This window comes from Fulmarus glacialis, unplaced genomic scaffold (genome assembly GCF_000690835.1).
Source record: "Fulmarus glacialis isolate BGI_N327 unplaced genomic scaffold, ASM69083v1 scaffold1677, whole genome shotgun sequence".
Taxonomy (NCBI): domain Eukaryota; kingdom Metazoa; phylum Chordata; class Aves; order Procellariiformes; family Procellariidae; genus Fulmarus; species Fulmarus glacialis.
The window spans coordinates 1-19,243 of NW_009221049.1; the positions used below are offsets into that span (position 1 = coordinate 1).

The 19,243-nt window shown below is 39.8% G+C and overlaps 1 protein-coding gene across 1 annotated transcript; it reads left to right on the plus strand.

The window, feature by feature from the left end:
• Window positions 1-162: 162 nt before the first annotated feature.
• On the plus strand, window positions 163-17,578 carry ADHFE1 (alcohol dehydrogenase, iron containing, 1). The gene is given in 14 exon segments (XM_009580924.1): window positions 163-193; window positions 2,443-2,486; window positions 2,656-2,709; window positions 3,942-4,096; window positions 4,263-4,459; window positions 4,869-4,946; window positions 6,092-6,197; window positions 7,443-7,472; window positions 7,474-7,593; window positions 8,725-8,823; window positions 9,784-9,862; window positions 10,009-10,105; window positions 13,237-13,394; window positions 17,136-17,578. Coding segments are annotated over 12 exon segments (1,257 nt in total). The 5' UTR covers window positions 163-193; window positions 2,443-2,486; the 3' UTR covers window positions 17,220-17,578.
• Window positions 17,579-19,243: the final 1,665 nt, after the last annotated feature.

Consider the following 19,243-nt stretch of genomic DNA (forward strand, 5'->3'; position numbering starts at 1 on the left):
GCCAGGCCGCCTCCTCAGCCGGGCCCCGCGGGCAGGCCCCTTGGGGTAGGGCGCGATGAACGGTGCATACAGGAGACTTTTAGGCAAAGACAGATTGGTTTTTCTGCTTTAGTTTTTCCTTTTAACCGTGCCTCCTTTTTTTACATTTTAACTAGATGTCGGTGCCCGAGCCATTGCCAGACTTATTCCCAAGGTAAGACTTAAATTTGTGTCTCCAAAATAATTCTGTAGGAGACCGTGGCCCTGTAGAGCCGTATGTAGCATTGTAACCTGGGCAGAGGGTGCAGGCAACAGGTAGGAAAGAGAACAGTTTAAAGGAGAAAGTAAGCAGTCTCTTATTTTGCGACTGTACAATGATAGTGGTTGTTGTTGGAGAGACTTGCTCTTCCCACGTAAGCCACAACTAATGCATCCTCTCCCTCCCTCCCCTTCCCGCAAGGCACGTTGATCAGAAATTTGCTCTGGCTGCTACTACCGCTGTCATCACCTGAGCCATCTCAACTTTAGATCTGCTTTTGAGGGGAAAAATACGTTACATTAGAAAAGGAACAGGAAGCGATATGGATAAAAAGGAGTTATTCACAAAGGTCTGCTTTGGCTTGGGGAATGTAATCTCCATAGGCTTTTTATACAGTCAGTCCCGAGAACGCAGCTCGCTTAGGCCAGGGTTGTGCAGTGAGAGCAGGAGAGCTGCACCGAGTCACCCTGGGAGGAATTTCTGTTTGCACTGACTGTAGGGAGGCTATGGAAATAGCTATCTGTGTGCTGGTCAGTCTCCGGATCCAATAAAAATTAGTATTTTGGGCCATAATTTCACCAAGGTGTAATTCTGAGTGGCTTGGATTCATGTGTTTTGCTTAAGACACTTTTTAAAGAATTACCATTACCATTTTACACGTGGAAAAGCTATATATATATTCAGATACTTTTTTGCCCCAGATCATCATAAAGCAAGACAATAGCACAGCTGAGAAACAGAATCTCATTCTTCTGCTTGTCTGCTTGATGACCTACTCAGTCAATTCAAACTAAGCCCTTGCTAAAGCCCAGAAGTCTTAGTTAAGAACCCTCTCTGTAAGTTTTAGGCAGCAGTTGAGTCTATAATGTAGCAAGATTGTATTGGTTCAGTAAGTGTCTAAATAGTGGGAATTGATTTAATAGTGACTGTAGCAGAAAAAAAATGTTCATTGTGTTTGAGGAAATAGTGCAATTTTTGAACTCCATAAAATTCTTCCTGAAAGTTAAGTTTGGCTCAAGAATATAACAGCAGGGCATCTATTATATTATCAGGAAGCAAGAGAGTAAATGGTTTGGACACGTTCTGAGCCTGTCAAATTAATGACTGAGAGTACAGCAGACTCAAACTCCAGGAGAGGTCAAACACGTACAGCCTGGCAAGAGATGGGAGTGAAAGAGCTGACAGCAGCTGGCCTGGGCTTGAATAGAAAGTTCATAAAGGATTTTAATACATCTATCTGTTACTGTTGTGGGTCAGTGCTTCAGTGCACCCCAGAGTGTCTGTAAGACTCATTATCATGGCTTCACTCATCGGATCTGAATCCAAATCGCATATTTTCAATTAATATAGCAGACAGAAGGCATGACTTCAGCAGAAAGAGCAGAATGCCTCATCTGATCTTTTCTTGGAGAAGAATGGGCTGTTTCAGTTGATGCAGTTTGCTTCGCTTTGTGGCAAAATCAGGATATGCAAGAAATGGAGAGTTTTGTGAAAATTCATGCAAGAACGACGTGGCAGAGAGAGGATGTGATTGAAATACTATCCTTGTAAATGTCTTCTCTCTTCTACTAAATAAAGTTGATAGTGACACTCTGATTCTTATTAAAACTATGTTTATTATTAGCAATGCGTGCAGTTTCTTAATTTTCAGGCAATTCAGTTTCACCTGCAAGTTCAGGACTAGGCAGAAGTAAAAAGAAGTGTAAACACCTGTCAGTATTACTCTCACACATACAAAAGACGTTCTCTATCCGGGTGCGTATGGAGGATGCCTCATGGATTTGTCTTAAAAGTTGTTCTGAAGGTTATCATGTAGCCCCTACGCATTTGTAACCTGTACGTAGCGGCCTGTATGCTCTGCGGATACTTAGTCCTACTTACTTGTTATGTACTGTTCTGGTCTTGCAGACTGCAAACAAATTCTCATGCAAACTTCCTGCTAACTTACTCTGTTTTTATAGGAAAGACTTAGTTCTTGAAGGAAAGAAAAAACACCCTTGCTTTGCTGAATTGTATGAATCAAATTAAGTAATTGGATCATTTAATCTCTCAAACAACAAGGGACGAAATGGGTAACAAGCCAAGATGACCTGTGCAAATGTATTAGTGATTTTAAAAGCAAAGGAATCTGTCAACTTTAGTATTGAGGTACAGACTGAAGTCACTTTTTGTTCCCTAATTTTACTGTTTCATTTCCATTCCAGTCCCTGAACGGCCTACCCTGGGAAATACAGACTATGCATTTGAGGTAGATTTAATAATAAAATATATTTTATTTAAAAGTAGTATTTTGTACACTTCCAAATACGGCATTTAACAAATATTTACATTAGTAAATATTTGTATTTCACTTTGACTGCTTGGGACTAGATGCCATTTCTCCATTTTTCAAGAAAAAATGTGTTCTTTTTTTGTAGATGGCCATTTCGAACATCCGATACGGAGAAGGAGTCACTAAAGAGATTGGCATGGTAAGCTTCCGTAGTGTAAGTCCATCACTGGTGAAAAGTTATTTTTTTAAAGGGCTGCTGGTGCTGTCAATCCATTTTATGCAGGAAAGCTTATATATGGTGTGTCTGATCCACTGCTTTGCAGTATGTGTAGTCATATATACCAATGTAAAAAGGTTGGAAAATACTGTTGGGTAAAGAACAGAAGCATGTTACATCAATGTTGCTGTGGTATGAGTGAGTACATGAAATGCAGCTTAGTAGATAATTAGATCGTTCATGATTTGCCAGGATTATGCAACAAGATTTTTCTCTGACAGGGAATTTAATTCAAAAAGTTTTGGATCCTGGTGACTCACCAGGATTTTCTCAAGATCACTTTCGTCTCTTCTAGTGCTCATTAAAATGAATCAGAGAGTTTCCATTAAATTAGGTGGGTATCCGTTCAGCTCTGAGTTTGCACTGTGAAAGTGCAGAATTTTTGTTTCAGCAGTGTGAGATGATTCACCCGAGTACATTGTTCCAGTTCGCCTTTATCATTGGGTTTTTTCACTTATCATTTTTTCCTCTTTTCTTGGCATTTATGGCATTAACAGTTCTCTTTTTTATTTGCAAATTTGTAAAGTAAATTAATAGTCAGATAGTAAATGAAGTTAGACAGAACTCTGTCTTTAAACAGCATTAGGATTATTTAGAACTGCATGTATAGCTATTGTGACAATTAATTTAGCAAAGGTTAGGATGTAGTATTATTTTTCTTCTTTTTGCCAGCTTATTTTGATTTTTTTATCAATAAATTAATATTCAATATTAAATTTTCAAGATTTTAATGCCATGCTTTAGCAGGCAGTTAGTGGAGACGTAACCTGTGGAAAAGCCTTTTTATGTCAGAGGAATTGTATAGGAAAAAAATATTTCAAAAAAATATTTTATATTTTACTGTAGTCTTAAGTGGTTCCACGTGGTTTTCACTTGTTCAACATCTTTATCATTAGTTTTCTTCTATCATAAGACTTCAACTATATAAGTTTGGCAGCTTTATACCTTATGCTGTTTTCTGCATCCTATATGTATGTGGTTAATCCTCTTTTTCTTTAGCTGATACTGTTTCAAAAATTTTACAATAACCAACTATTTTTAGGTTGGGTTTTTTATTATTATTAAATGGTTCAGTTGATTTGGATTAGTATTTAAATAGTTCAGTGTATGATTTTATACCAGTTCTTTGTTTTTTAATTTCATTGTTGTTGTAGGACCTGCAGAATCTTGGTGCTAGAAGAGTTTGTTTGATGACAGATAAAAACCTCTCCCAACTCCCTCCTGTAAATGCAGTATTGAATTCCTTGGCAAAATATGATATAAACTTTCAGATGTATGATAATGTCCGGGTGGAGCCAACAGACCAAAGGTACTACTTCTGACAGTGCGCTTCTCAAAGTGGTGCCTAGGCTCTTACAACATGCCATACGGCTGTTTAAACACCTCCTTGTGACCTCTACGCTGGTCTTAATAGTTCGTTTCTCTATGTGCTGTTTTTCTCCTGACTAATTCGAAAGCTTTTCTTGTTTTCCCAGTTTCCTGGACGCCATTAAATTTGCTAAAAAGGGAGAGTTTGATGCCTATGTTGCTGTTGGAGGTGGGTCTGTAATAGACACCTGTAAAGCTGCCAACCTGTATGCGTCCAGCCCTACATCGGACTTCTTGGATTACGTCAATGCTCCTATTGGGAAAGGGAAGCCTGTCACTGTGCCCCTCAAGCCACTCATTGCAGGTAAAGCAGAAGGGGGGTGTGCGGAGAGTGAGGGCTAGGAGAAAGGCAGTCATTCTACACTCTGGTTTATATTTCTACTGAAATCAGTTTACCACGACTGTTTCACCTTCCTGTGGGCTTACTTCTCCTCTAGTTGTATTCAGCAGCAATTTTGCTATTTACTTCAGTGGAAGTAAAATCACAGTTTTTGTCATTAGTTTGTCTTGTTTAGCTGAGTTTGACTCCTTTTACTGAGAAAAGAGATCAAAGTGGCAGTTTCGCTTTGACCTGTTGGCTTCGGATCAGGGATATCTCTGAGGTTTCCTGGATCCTGTATTTTTGGTGGCACTATTATTGTGTTTTTATTTATTTATTTTGCAGTATTATGTATTACTTATTGTTTATTGTTATCCCCATTCTTCCTTTTAAGTTCCTACGACAGCTGGAACTGGAAGTGAAACCACTGGTGTTGCCATTTTTGACTTCAAAGAACTAAGAGTAAAAACCGGTGAGATTTTCTTTTTGTCTGCTGTTCAAGACAATTGCTTTTCCAATGTCTTCGTTATTTCCCTGCCTTGAAAGAATGTCATTTCAGGTGTCATTTTGTTTGATTCAACTGCCAGAGGCAAATCTGAAGAGCTTAAAGGTTTCCTCCTTGAATTACATTTATAGCATATTAACATAATGAAATACCTATGTAATACAGTGGATTATAGTTTGAAGGCAAAACAGGAAACTAAAATCTTTCAAGTTCTTAAATGGCAGAAAATGTTAATTGCAAAGGAAGTTTCTACTTACATTCAGGGTCAACCAACTGTTCCTCATTTCCTCTGTATTTTGCTTTCTGCTTTTAAGACTTCTGTTTCTTTGTTGTGTAATTGCAACCAAATGTTTCTTTTCCTGACTTTTGAAACCTCAGGCCTGAGATGCTGTGCAAGTGAGGGGCACTGTCTTCCTTTGGCCTTTTTATCCCTGGCAAATAAATATTAAGGCTAAAATGTCATCCTAAGCTTCATAGCTGTTTTGAGGTTTTCGTTCTAAACGTGTGGATTTTATATGCCACACAGTCTACAGTACTTGGGACCCAAATGGGTGTGGTAAGGAGCTCTGAGCATAGCTCAGAGTTTTCTAGTCTATATGTAGTCAATCAGCCTGTTTGTGTCTGTGTGTCTGTAGGTCTCTCTCTCTCAAAGCTACATCGGTGGCCCCTTAACCAAAATATGAAGGCATGGTTATTACAGATGCTGAAGACAGCAATTAGCAATAGCAATTGCTTGTAGACACAAACCAGTCTTGCCCTCTGATTATTCACAGAAGATACAAATCTAAGAATAATGTTGCAGATGCCATTCAGCACAGACATTTTGAAAGTATAGGCTACTCAGGGAGGGTTACAGATGGAGAGAGAACATTGTCTGGTGTAATTCACTTCAGGCAACAGTCTCAAATCACAAAACTCTCTTACAGGGACTTCATCATCAGTACAACTTGGATTCATAGATACTTCTTACTCACCCTTCTCTCTCTTTGCTTTTATCTTCATAGTTTCAAATCATTTCCACTCATTATTGTTATGTTTTGAACCTTAAGCTTGTCTTGTCCTATTTTGTTGCAAAAAATCCTTAACTCCTTTTCCTCACTTACATATTGCAGGTATTGCTTCAAGAGCCATTAAACCAACTTTAGGCATCATTGATCCTTTACACACACTGTCTATGCCTGAGCGAATAGTGGCCAACAGTGGCTTTGATGTGCTTTGGTGAGTCTTCTGTGTAGGCTGCTACTTGAATTTATTACAATTTTGTATTTTTACTATGATGATTGTAGAAAAAATTTATTTTAGGCGCAGAAAAGGATGATACTTTTTTTCCTCTCTTTCCTGTTCTTGTTAAGGTGGTCTTCATTATACTTTGACTACCTCCCTCAGAATGCATGAAAACAAATCACTCATTTGCACAAATTTTAATGTTTTTGCAGTGCACTGGAGAAGCCATTTGCTTCCAGGTTGGTTGTTGTCAGGGAAGAGAATCCAGGTCTCCCTTTTTAAGAGATCAAGTAGATGATTAATCACAGTTGTGACAGCGTTTAGCATGTCTCACAGACACGGCAGGGAATAGAGAACAAGGATTTTCAAATAAAAGCCACGATGTGTCAAGAAAAATTTGTGAAGGCTGTGGGATGCTGGCAGATGTTAGCCCAATTATGACCATCTTCAGAACCCCTCTCATAATGTGCTTTTCACATGGCACAAAATTTTCTTCATCTTAAACCCACAGCTTTTAACTGCACAAAATGGATGGAAGTTTCTATTCAGAGGGCCAGAGCTTACTTGGCTTCTGGGTGCTATGTACATTAAAGTGATAGATGTATAATGAAACTGTGTGATTTCTCAAGCTTGGTGAAGTATCCTGAACTACAATGTCTGTAATGGAATTGAGGCATTTGTTCATAAATTAAAATGGTTTGTCTGTAGTTTTGTAGATCTAAATGTAGTAATGTAGGCAGTGCCCCTTCTTTATGTAGTCAGATTCATGAGTATCTGGCAGGTGAGACTGTTGGCAGTTCCACTTAGCTTAAGTATCATACTCCTAATTTTTTAAAGGTCAATACTTTTAAACAAAAGGTAGCTTACAATGCTTCCAGTGCTAAACCCTTTTACGGTTCCTGTCCTACAGAAAGGAAACGCACCCATTGCACATGCACAGTGCTCTTCAATGAAAAGCATTACACCTCAAGATGCCAGTTTGTCCAACCTAACTTTAAGCATGGTGTGAGCTGATAGACTGTGGCTGCATTTGGATTGCCTTCTGTGTGTCTGTTGGAGAGCAAAGCACTCTGGAGGTGCCCGCCCAGCGTTCTCCCAGTTGTCTATGAGATTGTATTTCTATTTTTGGCAACTGTTAAACACCAGAAGTAAATAAGAAAAACCTGCATTCAAAGGGCAGCAGGGCAGTAAAATGGAGCTCTCCCACTTAAATAATTCATTTTTCAATCTTTCTTTTAGCCATGCTCTAGAATCGTACACCGCTCTTAAAAAACATGCGTAGTCCCTGCCCTTCAAATCCAATCAACCGACCAGCTTACCAAGGCAGCAACCCCATCAGTGATGTCTGGGCTCTTCATGCTCTGCGCATTGTGGCTAAATATTTGAAAAGGTAATACGTTTAACAGCCACTCCCCTTGCAGTACGTTCAGTCTTCAGTCTTCAGCCCAAAAAAGGATCGTTAGAAGAATTTGAATTTTAGGCTAAATAAGGCAAACTATTACATTAAACCTTCATTTTCTACCCTGGATTTCTCTTGAATAAAGCAAAAAGTTTTTCAAATAACATTGAAAGTAGAATTAGGGTTCCAAGGTTGTCTTGAGGAGGTAGGTTTTTAATGCCTCTGTGAATCTATTTTCTAAGTCCTCAGTTAAAGGTATTTCGAGCTGCTCAGTTAATACGGGAGCAGCATTCACGTTTTTTTTCAAGACTCCTCTTTCTATGACAGTATAAGGAGAATATGTAACAAATTGAATGAAATACTTTGGTGTAATTTCTGTGACTTTCAGTGAAAATTAAGATACTTATATGTCCATCAAGAAGGTAACCACGTGTATTTACGAATGTGCAAAATTATGCATTGACTGAAAACTAGTTCATACTTAGAAGACTTTCAATTTAGATTAAGTTTTGACTTGACTGGGAGTTGGTTTTGATCTCTGCCAATAAAGTTTTAGCCTGTATGCAGCTTTTGTATACCATGTGCACTTCTATGAAAGATCAGTGTGGGGGTTTTTTGTAAAAGACTTTTTATAGTACCTAGCTAATTAAAGTAGTTGTTTATCGTTCCTATGGAATCTATTCATGAGACTTTTTTTCCATGTTGTCAAACTGCACAAGCAGTCTGATGCGTAGGAAGGCAAGGAACCCTGTCCTCTTCCCGCACAGATGGTGGGGTCCAGACCACCACCTAGTGAGATGGTGAGAAAGCTGCAGTGATCTTGGAGCCATACATAGGATTGCCAAAGCTCCTAAGTAGTATTGTTTAAACCACCACTGAGGTGAATATGGCTAAATTCTCTCTATTTACTCAGTTTTGAACCAGTTTGATCTACTTACTGATCCAGAAGCAGGATTGTTCTCTGACTGAAGTGTGAATTGATCCTATTTCCAGCATTTTTATCTCAGCTTACCTTAGAGGTTTTTGTATATCTGTCCATAAAGAAACCCTCTCTCCCTTCTCCATCCTGAATTACCAATCCGTTTGTGAACTCACTGGTACCGTTGTCTCCATGGTGCACAGAGCCATCAGAAACCCTGAAGACCGTGAAGCAAGAGCCAACATGCACCTAGCAAGTGCTTTTGCTGGTATTGGCTTTGGCAATGCTGGTGTTCATCTCTGGTGAGTACAGAAAAACGTTAACCCCATCCGAGGTCAGCTTCTAGCTAATGTTTGTTTCAGATTGCCAAAAACATCACTGCCTTTGTTGCTGAATATATAGTAAGACATTGTAGCCTGGCCTGTGATGCAGGGCGAGCCGTGTGTTGTGAAAAATTGATGGGCTCTTGGCATTCATGTGTGTGAGGATTGTGTATTCTGGCTTGTGATACTCAAGTCCAATCACATAAAAATTACAAAACATGGCCTTCTTTACCTTCCTCGATAGTAAAAACCATAGTTAGGGAAAAAAAAAAAACATCAATGGCATTTAAGATGTTGAATTTCATGCCAGCTGTTCTGCAGTGAGACAGCAATGAGGTAATCTTGTGCCATTCCTGAACTGATGCAATTGTCTGTAAGTTTGCCTGTGAGGTAGGCACTCAGCAGGCTGAAATGAGCTGTAATTAATATTGCAAGGCAATGTAGTTTCATATGGGTGAAAATCTCAGAGAAGCAAAGCCTAAGCCTGAATTGTGTGAAGAAGTTATTAGCAGTCATTCTCTTCAGAGACCTTCCTTTCATTCCTTTTGTTTGAGCAAATCCACTCTTTAATTATACTTTTAAATTAATGTTTATTTTTCTCAGGCAGTGTGATCAGGTAGGGATGCAGATTATGCTATTTTTGGCATATCTGTATTACTTTAATAACTGAACATCTTTCAGTCCAGTCAGTGGAGTAATATAACTTCACACTCGCAAAGTAAGGAGGTACTGTTCTTTACAGCTGGGTCCCTAAGGTGCAGAGGGGTGAGGGTTGTCTGTACCTAACATCCATACCATATGCGTACCTAAATACCTTTTGAGTACCTGAACCTAAGAGACTTGCATACAGAAGACTGACCGCACAAGGGAGACTGAACTCAAATTTTTGAAATACCAGGAGAGCTGCCCTAACCACTTTCTTTCTACTCTCTGTTCCAGCCATGGAATGTCTTACCCTATTTCTGGTTTGGTGAAAACTTATAAACCAAAGGATTATAATGTGGATCACTCTTTAGTGGTAAAACTTGGTTTATCTTTGTTTTCGTATTATACATTTCAATTCTCTGTTATCTCACATTAATGAGCATTAAAGCACATTGAAGTTGAAAGTGCATGTCCTGTTGATGTGATTTTATTCTTTTTTTTTTTTTCTTTTTCCCCCAGCCACATGGCCTTTCTGTGGTGCTGACATCCCCAGCAGTGTTTGCTTTCACGGCACAGATGCATCCTGAGCGGCACTTGGAAGCTGCAGAGATACTAGGTAGGAATCTCTATAGATACAACTTACTCGTACAAATGGAACTCTTTCCAAAATGTCTTTTTGGGAGGGAAAAAAAATGCGTGCAAGCAATTGTAGTTGGTTGTTGCAGGGGTTTTAAGTTTAAAAAACAAGATTCTGGAGTCTGAGTTACACATAATGCACACTTAGGTAGAAAAATGCTAAATTTTTATATTGGATGATGCAGTTAGAGAAGCAAGCTGGAGAAACCTGCTTCTTGGTTAGAAAACTGGACAGCTGAAATTAGCTGTAGATCTGTTATGAACCAGGAGAGAGTAGCTGTGATTGGCATCTCTCTTGGTCCTGTATGGAGAGTAGTTACTTTAAAGTAGATACCATAAAACAAACCAGTAGTCAGGTGCATCTGTTAGCTAAAAGGAAGCATTTTCCCTAACAAATTTCCTGCTGTGGCAATGAATCAGGACAGAGTGATATTCTGAATCACTCCTGCTCTTTTTCTGTGGCACACAGCTGTGGGTTTTGGTCTTTCTAATGTAGGCCTAAGCTTGTTTGTAGGTGTTGGAATTTCTCAGTGGCATCGTCAAGGGAAAGCATGGAGTAGCTATTCTGTGGACACATCTGTGATGGCTCAGAAGTGGGTTAATGAACAAAGTGGCTTTTTCTGCTTCTTAGCAGAATAAAAGTAAATGCTGCAAGCTGACAGCTCATTTAAAGATTATCTTTTCATACAGTGCTTTGTTACCTGTGCAAACCATCACCGGAAGGCGTCGTCACTGTGTAATAAACTAGTTTTCAGTGGTGTAATCTTGGAACTGTTAGCAGGCTAGCTGTGACAACACGGCTCTGCAGTGGGCTAATTTATTTATATCTAGGGTCAGGGTTTTTCATCTGCACTAGACTGTGTTGTCGCTAAACTGCTGCTAATACCCATGCTCGCTAATGAACAATCACAGTCACATGCGCAGCGGTGTAGAGAGAAAGTGGTTAGGGCAACTCTCCTGGTATTTGGAAAATTTGTGTTCAGTCCCTTGTATGGTCAGCCTTCTGTATGCAAGTCACAGCAATTCAGTCACGTGTATGACTTCCTTGTGTAAGTAATCTGAAAGCATTGCGGGTTTCAAGGAGGAGTGGGACTTTTATACAGACAATGAAAATATCACAGTATTTTAAAGAGGATGTAAAACAACATGGTCAGGAAAAATACACTGGGGGAAAATTCTGTTTATTTTATAAATGTTGGCTATGAAGTTTGTTCAGCCTTCCTCCGAAGTATGCAGTTCTGCCTATGGTCAAAACCAGAACACAAACCTAATTGGAATCATATACTAAGCTACAAAATATCTGTGTTCCTATAGCAATAACATACAACTCAAAACAGGCTAAGAAAATATTTCTGGATAACTGGCCAGCACAGCATATCAGAGAATTTGACTGTGGCTCCTTGATTTTAAAACAAGTGGTTAAAAAGCAGTTCCTTTAGGTTTTGTGGTATCAACTGCTGCCATAAATTCTGTCTCTAAAAGCTCTGTTAGTTTTCTCAATAGAAATTGGAACTATGTTATTGTCTGCCTTGCTGTAAAGGGACTCTGCCGAAACATGTCACGTGGAATTAAATTTGTTAATTCCTACCTGGGGTGTTTACTTCTGATTCCAGTCCAGAGTCCAACTGACTACAGTAGCTGATTCAAATCTGTCATGTTGCCAAATGCAATGACTAGAAGGTATTTTATGACATGGAGCAGATCACTAAATAGTTATGTTGTGTGTATGTACAGCTGTAAATTTGGGTACAGCCAGAAAAATCTTAATACCTCCCTGGACGGATTCTTAAACAGTTGAAATAGGTGTGTGTGTGGCCAGAAATTTTCTAAGTGCAATCAAAGACTGATGTCTTTAGGTTGAGCAAAAGGTACTAGAACTATAGCAATATTTTAAAACTGCCCTTCACATTTACTGTCCTTTTTCCCCCCCCTCCCTTTCCCTTTTACTTTACAATCTGAAGATACTGGATTTATGTTCCAGTTACTCCTCTACAGCAAAACCCAGGATAAACTCAGACTGCATGGCATAATCCCAATAGCATAAGACTTCGTACAAGACTCTGTCATACCTTATTTATCAATTTCTCCCAGACATTCTCTACCACAGTACTGCCAGTATTACTACTTGAATATCTGAGCTCCTCAAATGAGCTTGTTAGTCTCCTGTTCACTTAACCCCCTTTGAATTTTACACTGAACTGTGTGAGGATCACAGAAAATATTCTTCCTGTAGCTATGTTGTGCTCTTACTCATCTCTCAGTATGGCACTTGGACCTAACATAGTTCTGGTGTAACATCATTGAGGTTACACAGAGAACAAATTTATCTCAGCTTACTTTGAAAAGATATCATATGGAGGAACCTGTGTCATCTGTCTGGACATGTTTTTATTATTACTTTTAAATAAGTCCTGACCATTCATTGAAGGAGGGGAAGCGAGCTATTCTGTAAGAAATACTGGTAATCTTTCATTTTATATTTATGCTTTCATTACTGTTCAGTAGATGTTTCAAAGATGCCTGTTCGTCTCTTCAGTTCTACATTATCCTACACAAGTCAGCACATATTCAAATAGCATTAAGTTTAGGGTTTACTTAACCCCTTGAATATTGCCCTGCCATCTTCTGTCTTTCTCAGCCTACATGCTCTAGTCCTCTTTTAATGTGTAATTTAACAGAATAGTCAGTGGTTTCCATGTCCTCTAGATGTCAGCAAACTCAAGGCCTTAAAATAAAGTTAGCATTTGGCACACTGTCCATAAAAATAAATACCATTGACGTTCATGTGTTAGCTGCTTTCCTCCCAGCGGTTAGTCAGATCGAAAAGTGCTTCTCCCTGTAAGCACAGAGGGAACGGAAGTTAACCTCATGTGGCAGTTAGTCTTTCTGGCAGCAGTTACCTGCTTCTCCTGATCTTGTTTTATTTCACCTTTTACAAACTATTCCAACTGTAAAATGAAGACTGATTCCTCTTCTTACTTCGTGTTGCTTTTAGGGCAGTGACTGTTATGTATGGATATGTATTCAGCTGATATTATGATTAAATTAAGTCTGGAACAGGCTTCCTCCTCTCTCTCCACCCTACAGTCAGGGCATTATGTCTTATTTTAGGAGCTGACATCCGCACTGCCAGAATCAAAGATGCGGGGTTTATTTTGGCAGACACGCTCCGGAAATTCCTGTTTGATCTGAATGTTGATGATGGCTTAGCTGCAATTGGTTATTCTAAAGCAGACATCCCTGCATTAGTCAAAGGCACTCTGCCTCAGGTAAGACAGAAAGCAAAACAGTTTTTCTTGTCAAATAAAAAGAGCAGATTTTTGAAAAAACAGAAGTGTTTCTTTTCAAGCAAATGTTATTTCTAGTCCTACATGAAAACAATTAAAATGGTGAAAATTATGGATAGTCAACTGTATTTTGTTTCTCTGCACAGTTTAGGTTTTTCTTTTCAGTGAGATGGAGTACATGCTGCAGTCTGTTCTTCGCATGGATTCAGAAAGAAAGGCTAGGTGTTTTTTTAAACGTCACATTTTTAAAAAACAGGATGTTTTTCATAGACTTTTGATCTTTATAGAAGATACTGCTTTTTCATAACTATCTCTGTTAATTATGTATGCAGGATGGGTTATAGATAAAGCCTTAGTACCAAGTGCTATCTGGTAAGAAAGATCGAGCTCACTTTGCATTAAACTTTTCCATATTGAGGAGTTGCACTTTTCTTCCCAGATGGCTTTTTTGTTCCGTTGACCCCCATCAGAATTTGAAATAAGGTCCCCTGGGATGATATAGATTAAACTTGTAATATCCCTTATTGTTTCAGCGCTCACAAAGACACTGCAAAAAGCAACCACTCCAAAAGCAAAATCCAGTGTCTTCCTTGTAAAAAGACAGTTTGATTCATACGCTATGGACTGTTCTGTCCACTTACGATTTATTTCCACCAAGTAGCAAGGGAAATAAACACTATGGAGAAAATGAAAATTTTATAGGCTGAAATGTTACTCACTTTTTATAGCAGTACCTCTTACCATGTCTAGTTCTTCTTATTCATAAATCTCAGAGCAACTTTACAACAGAGGGTAAATATTAACATTCCTATTTCATACCTGAGAAAATGACACAAAGGTGCAACTATTTAGGATCACACACAACAGAGCAGTGGCAAAGCCAGGAAGAAAACTAAGCTCCCATCAAATAGGTTATGCATGTACATTGTTATGGGGCATTTTGGACGTTCATTTTGATAAATATGTTCCTTCAAAACAGTTGGGTTTGGGTCATCACAAGCACAACATCTCATTGAAGGCATGGTTTGCCTAGCTGGGGGAGGGGGAAGGTTCTTCACCAAAAGGTGTTGAAGGGGTTTTTTGTTTGTTTGTTAGCTTAGCTCAAATTGACTTCTAATTCATTTACTGTCGTCTCACGGCATTGATGATTAATTGTACTGTGTAAAATGAGATGACCTAATAGTTTCTCAAACCTCATTTTTGTATATGAAATGTAGCATGATGAAAATGTATTAGTGTTCCTTGGTAGTCCGTTATTACCCACAGAGGTAGTCCATGCAGTTTAATCTTTGGTATATTTTTTCTTTTCATCTTGCAGTAGGTTTTCTTTGGAATACAGCACTGACCCATTCACGTTGGCAAGGCAGCGTGGTGCAGTGGTGGTAGCACTAATAAACGTGCGGGGTGTATTCCACACTGTGAAGTGCAGGCTGCAGGAAAACAAAACTAATCTACTCTTAACTGCTGGGATTTGGGGTGGGAACTCTACTGCGACAAACATTTATACTTAAAGTTAAAACAGAATTTTATTTTCCTTTCTAAGTGAGTCTACTGAAATAGATCCTATTTACAGACAGCAGTGAGTCTAGCAAAGAAGATGCTGTCCCAAGGTCTAAGGTGGCCGGCCCTGTGATGGTGTTTGAGGGAAGATGGGGAGGACTGAAAATGAGAGATGGTGGAAGGGCTGTTCTCTAGCCCACCTACACCCTGCAGAAGTCCCAGAGGCAGCTGCAGTGGGGCTGAACCACTGATGAGCCAGGAGTTGCTCATTTTTGGCACTATACCAGAATGCACTGAGTCAGACTGGGTGAGCTGGGGCCTTGCTGTCTGGGCATCAGCAAATATCAGCAGGCTTGTGCAGAAGGAGTGCTGGTGCCTCTGTGTCGAGGCATACAGGAGGAACGTCTGTTCAGAGCCTTCTGTCAATATAGCTGAGAAATGCTGCAGTGTGTCAGGGTGATAGTTTCCTGTCACCCCGGGTGATTTTACAGATCACTCTGTCCATCTCGGTGCACAGGGCTGCAAAACTGTAATTTGGCCCAGAGTGTCCTAATATAAGCCTGATGAATTTACTGAGTACTTGCGCACTGAGTTGTTATATTTTGCGTATTGTGAGTCTGAAAAAAACAACATACTTTTGCCCTGGTGCTGTTTGAATTTTCCATTTGGTTTCGAAACTGCATAGAAGAACCTTAGCCTTTTCTTTAGCTGGATATGTGTGCCAGCAGCGCTGGTCAGGGATGGGGAAAAGAGGTATCATTTGATTGCTACTGCTGCACCAGCAAAGCCCCTCGTGTAGGTAAAGTTACACACTCATAGCTGCACTTTTCAGCCTCGTCACACACCATGCTAACCATGCTGAGCATGATTATGAACTGTGAATATCTCACAGCTGACTTCTTCACCATGCTAGACCGGTATTTCACATGTTAAGTTCACAGTGCGGTGGCCTCTCTTGCTGTGTAACCACATCCAGCCTGTCCACAAGTCGCAGCCCCGTGGGTCGAGAGGGAAGTGGAGCGGCTGCATCATTGCGCTGCAGCATTGTGCTGCAGCATTGCGCTGCGGCGGCCATGTGTGCTCCGCTCGAGAGGGCGTCTGAGCTGAGCCTCCCCCTGAAGCAGGGAGCTGGGGAGCCCCTTCCCCAGCATACCACTTGGTGCATGAGGCAAGGCCCCTAGCAAATGACATCCACTGTCTCATATGTGAAAAGGGGGGGGGGGGGGATTTAAAGCTTTTACTGGGACAGCCTCTTTCACGAGGGAGATGTTGAAACAGGTTGTAGCAGAAGAAACTCCGTCTTGCCAAAATACACTGCATTCATCTAAAGATAACGCGTTCCTAGTGTAGGCCTGGCCTCTGTCTTTACAGATATTTGTAACTCTCCCCAGTCTTTCAATAAATGTTAAAATCATTGACTGTTGAAAGCATAAGAGTACTAATCTTAACCAGTATGAGTACATTAATGTTAGGCCCTTTTAGCTGAGTGTTTCTGCAGTAACTGATTACCTACACTAATGCAGCTCCTCATCCTCAGTAGCGTGGGGCTTTTCTGAATTGCCATCACTGCCTTTGTGGTTATTTTGTCAAGCAGAGCAGTGAAGCATATACCTGAGTCTCGTTTCAGTCAGTGGGACTTCAGCACATGAAAATTCTGTTGAATCACCGTCCAAATGAAGACCAACCACAACAATTTTGTATTCTGATTCCAAAGTATCAGGCTATTTATTAAGCAGTTTCACTACTGTCCCTTGCTGTGTCTCTTTGTTTAAGTCTGGGTTGCAAGCACTGTTTACTCTCCCCATCTATGGCAGTTCCTTGGCTTTGAGAGATCTTGTATTTTGAAAATCTTGGTCCCTAAAAATTGACTTCCTAGTTCCAATGCTGGCAAATGAATTTTAAAATGGACTGTATTCTCAGGATACTACACACCACTGTACTGACATCTGTGACTGACAAGACCCGTGTTTCAAGTACTTGACTTTGGAACTGAACTGCATTTTAATCTTGCTTCTGTGTATTTAATTATAGGCATTTTAAACTAATATATTCTTGAAAGTACTGTACGGTTGATGAATCTTCAACCTTAATTACTTGATTACTTACTTGCAAAACCTTGTTATTCTCTGTGAAGGATGTTAATACAAAGGCACATAGTTCAACTACTGTTTGATTAATTTTATTGGCAACCTTCTGTAATGCAGTTTTTCTTCAATCTTTCAGGAGAGAGTAACTAAACTATCACCGCGTCCTCAAACAGAAGAAGACTTGTCTGCCCTCTTTGAGGCTTCCATGAAGCTTTATTAGCTTAAACATTTTGTTCTGAAAAGTGTGCTCTATTCTAACACAAAGGTAATTTCTTATAGATATGAGACTGAATTTGTTTAGAGAATGGAAGAACTTATGTGTCTTTGACTTGTGTTCCGTTGTACACGGCCAAAAGGTCAAGTAATTAATCTTTAACTAAATAATGCTCTGAAGTGAAGGCTTGACTGTGAGGTTTTTCCTTGATCGGTAGACTGACTATGCAAGTGGTATTAACTTGCATAAAAGTTGGAGCAGACTTCTAGTTTTACTGAAGGCTTTCTTGTGCTTTAGATGTGGTCAAAGGTGGAAAAATGTTTTAAGGGATATTCCAAAATATTTTACAAATTATGGTTTTTATTAAAATTGTTTGTGATTTTGTTTTAAAAAGTCATGCTATTTAAGAAATAACTGGGGGCATTTTTAAATAGGGAGGGGGAGTTACCTTGCGGAAAATGTCAGCTTGCTGTATTCTGTTCCACTTTATCATCTTTTTACTATCTGGCTTTGCTAAGAAGGCTATTGAACTGGGGTACTTTTTGTTGTTTGGTTAAGAAAAAACGTACACACTTCATACATGTTTGGAAAAGGTTTCCTGAAAGTTTGCTTTGGGTTAAAATTTTGACATGTATTGTCAGGTATTTATCTTTCCTTTTAAGATCTCTCTGAAGGTGTTCATAGGAGGAGCAACACCAGAGTAAAAGCATGGTCACACGCTCAACAGGAACCACGTAACAGCAAGACATCATCCATCACGGTCATTTTGTCTCTGTGGAGGCAACAGCTCCCTTTTCCTGCTGCATTCTGTGGAAAGAAGCTATCAACTGTATCTTGCTTCTCTGTGAAGCAATTGCTTCTGCTGAGCTCCTGCAGGTGCTGTCACTCAGAGCACAGCCACCAACTTAAGGAAGCGGCAGTGTGCTGTGGTTCAATATTAAAAAGTGGTGGTGTAGCATATGGCTGCACAGTGCCCCGCTGGGAGCTCTGGTTAAACGTGGGAATGAGTGTGCACGTTCAGAGCAGTTAACCAGCTGGTTGACTGTCAACTGAGAAAGGGAAGTGGGAAAGGGAGAAATGAAACTAAAATTTTAATACTATTTTTCTTTTTTTAAAAAGTGCACATGGTTGATGGTTGTGTGTACAGTTCATTTAATTCAGATTCTGCTTCATGTTGGACCCTTTCAGCATGTGATTCATGCAGCTACTACAGCACAAAACAAATGCGAGAAGAACCCCAGAACCATAACTTCTGGTGTGCTTATTTCTTTCTGCTAGTGACTTTTCAGTCACCCTGTTGAAGTAGAAGGCTCTATACTTACACCTTTGCATTCTTGTGTTTGTCTGATAAAGCCAGTGCTATCCTAGAATCTGAGGGCAGATGCGTACTGGATATTGACGTCGGATCTGTTTTAATGCTCAGTTAAAATAGGTGGATGGATACTGGTTGAAGACTGGAGATTTTCTTTTTAACCAGAGAATGGGTTTAGTGGCCGTAGGGACTGCACTGCCAGTATGCCTCAGCCTGTGCTGGGACACATATTTGATTTCCGTGTCCTTCTGAACCTTGTCCTCTGCTGAAATTGCTCACAAGAACCTCTGTCATGAAGGCTGATGTAATAACAAGAGGTGAGGGATTCACTTTATTGTATTGTGCAAAGCTACCATGTTTGAAAAAAAATCTTTTCGTGAAATCCTTTTGTATATAATCTTTTGGCCTGTTTCATCTTTCCACTCCTGTCTTTCTCCAGGCTGTGGTAGCAGTACAGAGTCCTGAAGAGAGAATCTTTTTTCCAGGAGCCTAATTTATGGCAGCCATGCTGTGTTTGGGGAGAATATACTTTCTGGGGAGCCGAACAGCGCATGGGTTTCATCACTGCAGCAGAGCACTTTGATGGGCAGGAATGTAGGGTATTTCCTTCCAGTGCACTTTTTGTTTGCCATTTATGCCAGTATGGCAGTTATTAGCAGGCTGCTTTTTCAAGTGACAGAACCTCGCACTTAACTTCCTATACCAAGTAACCCAGAGT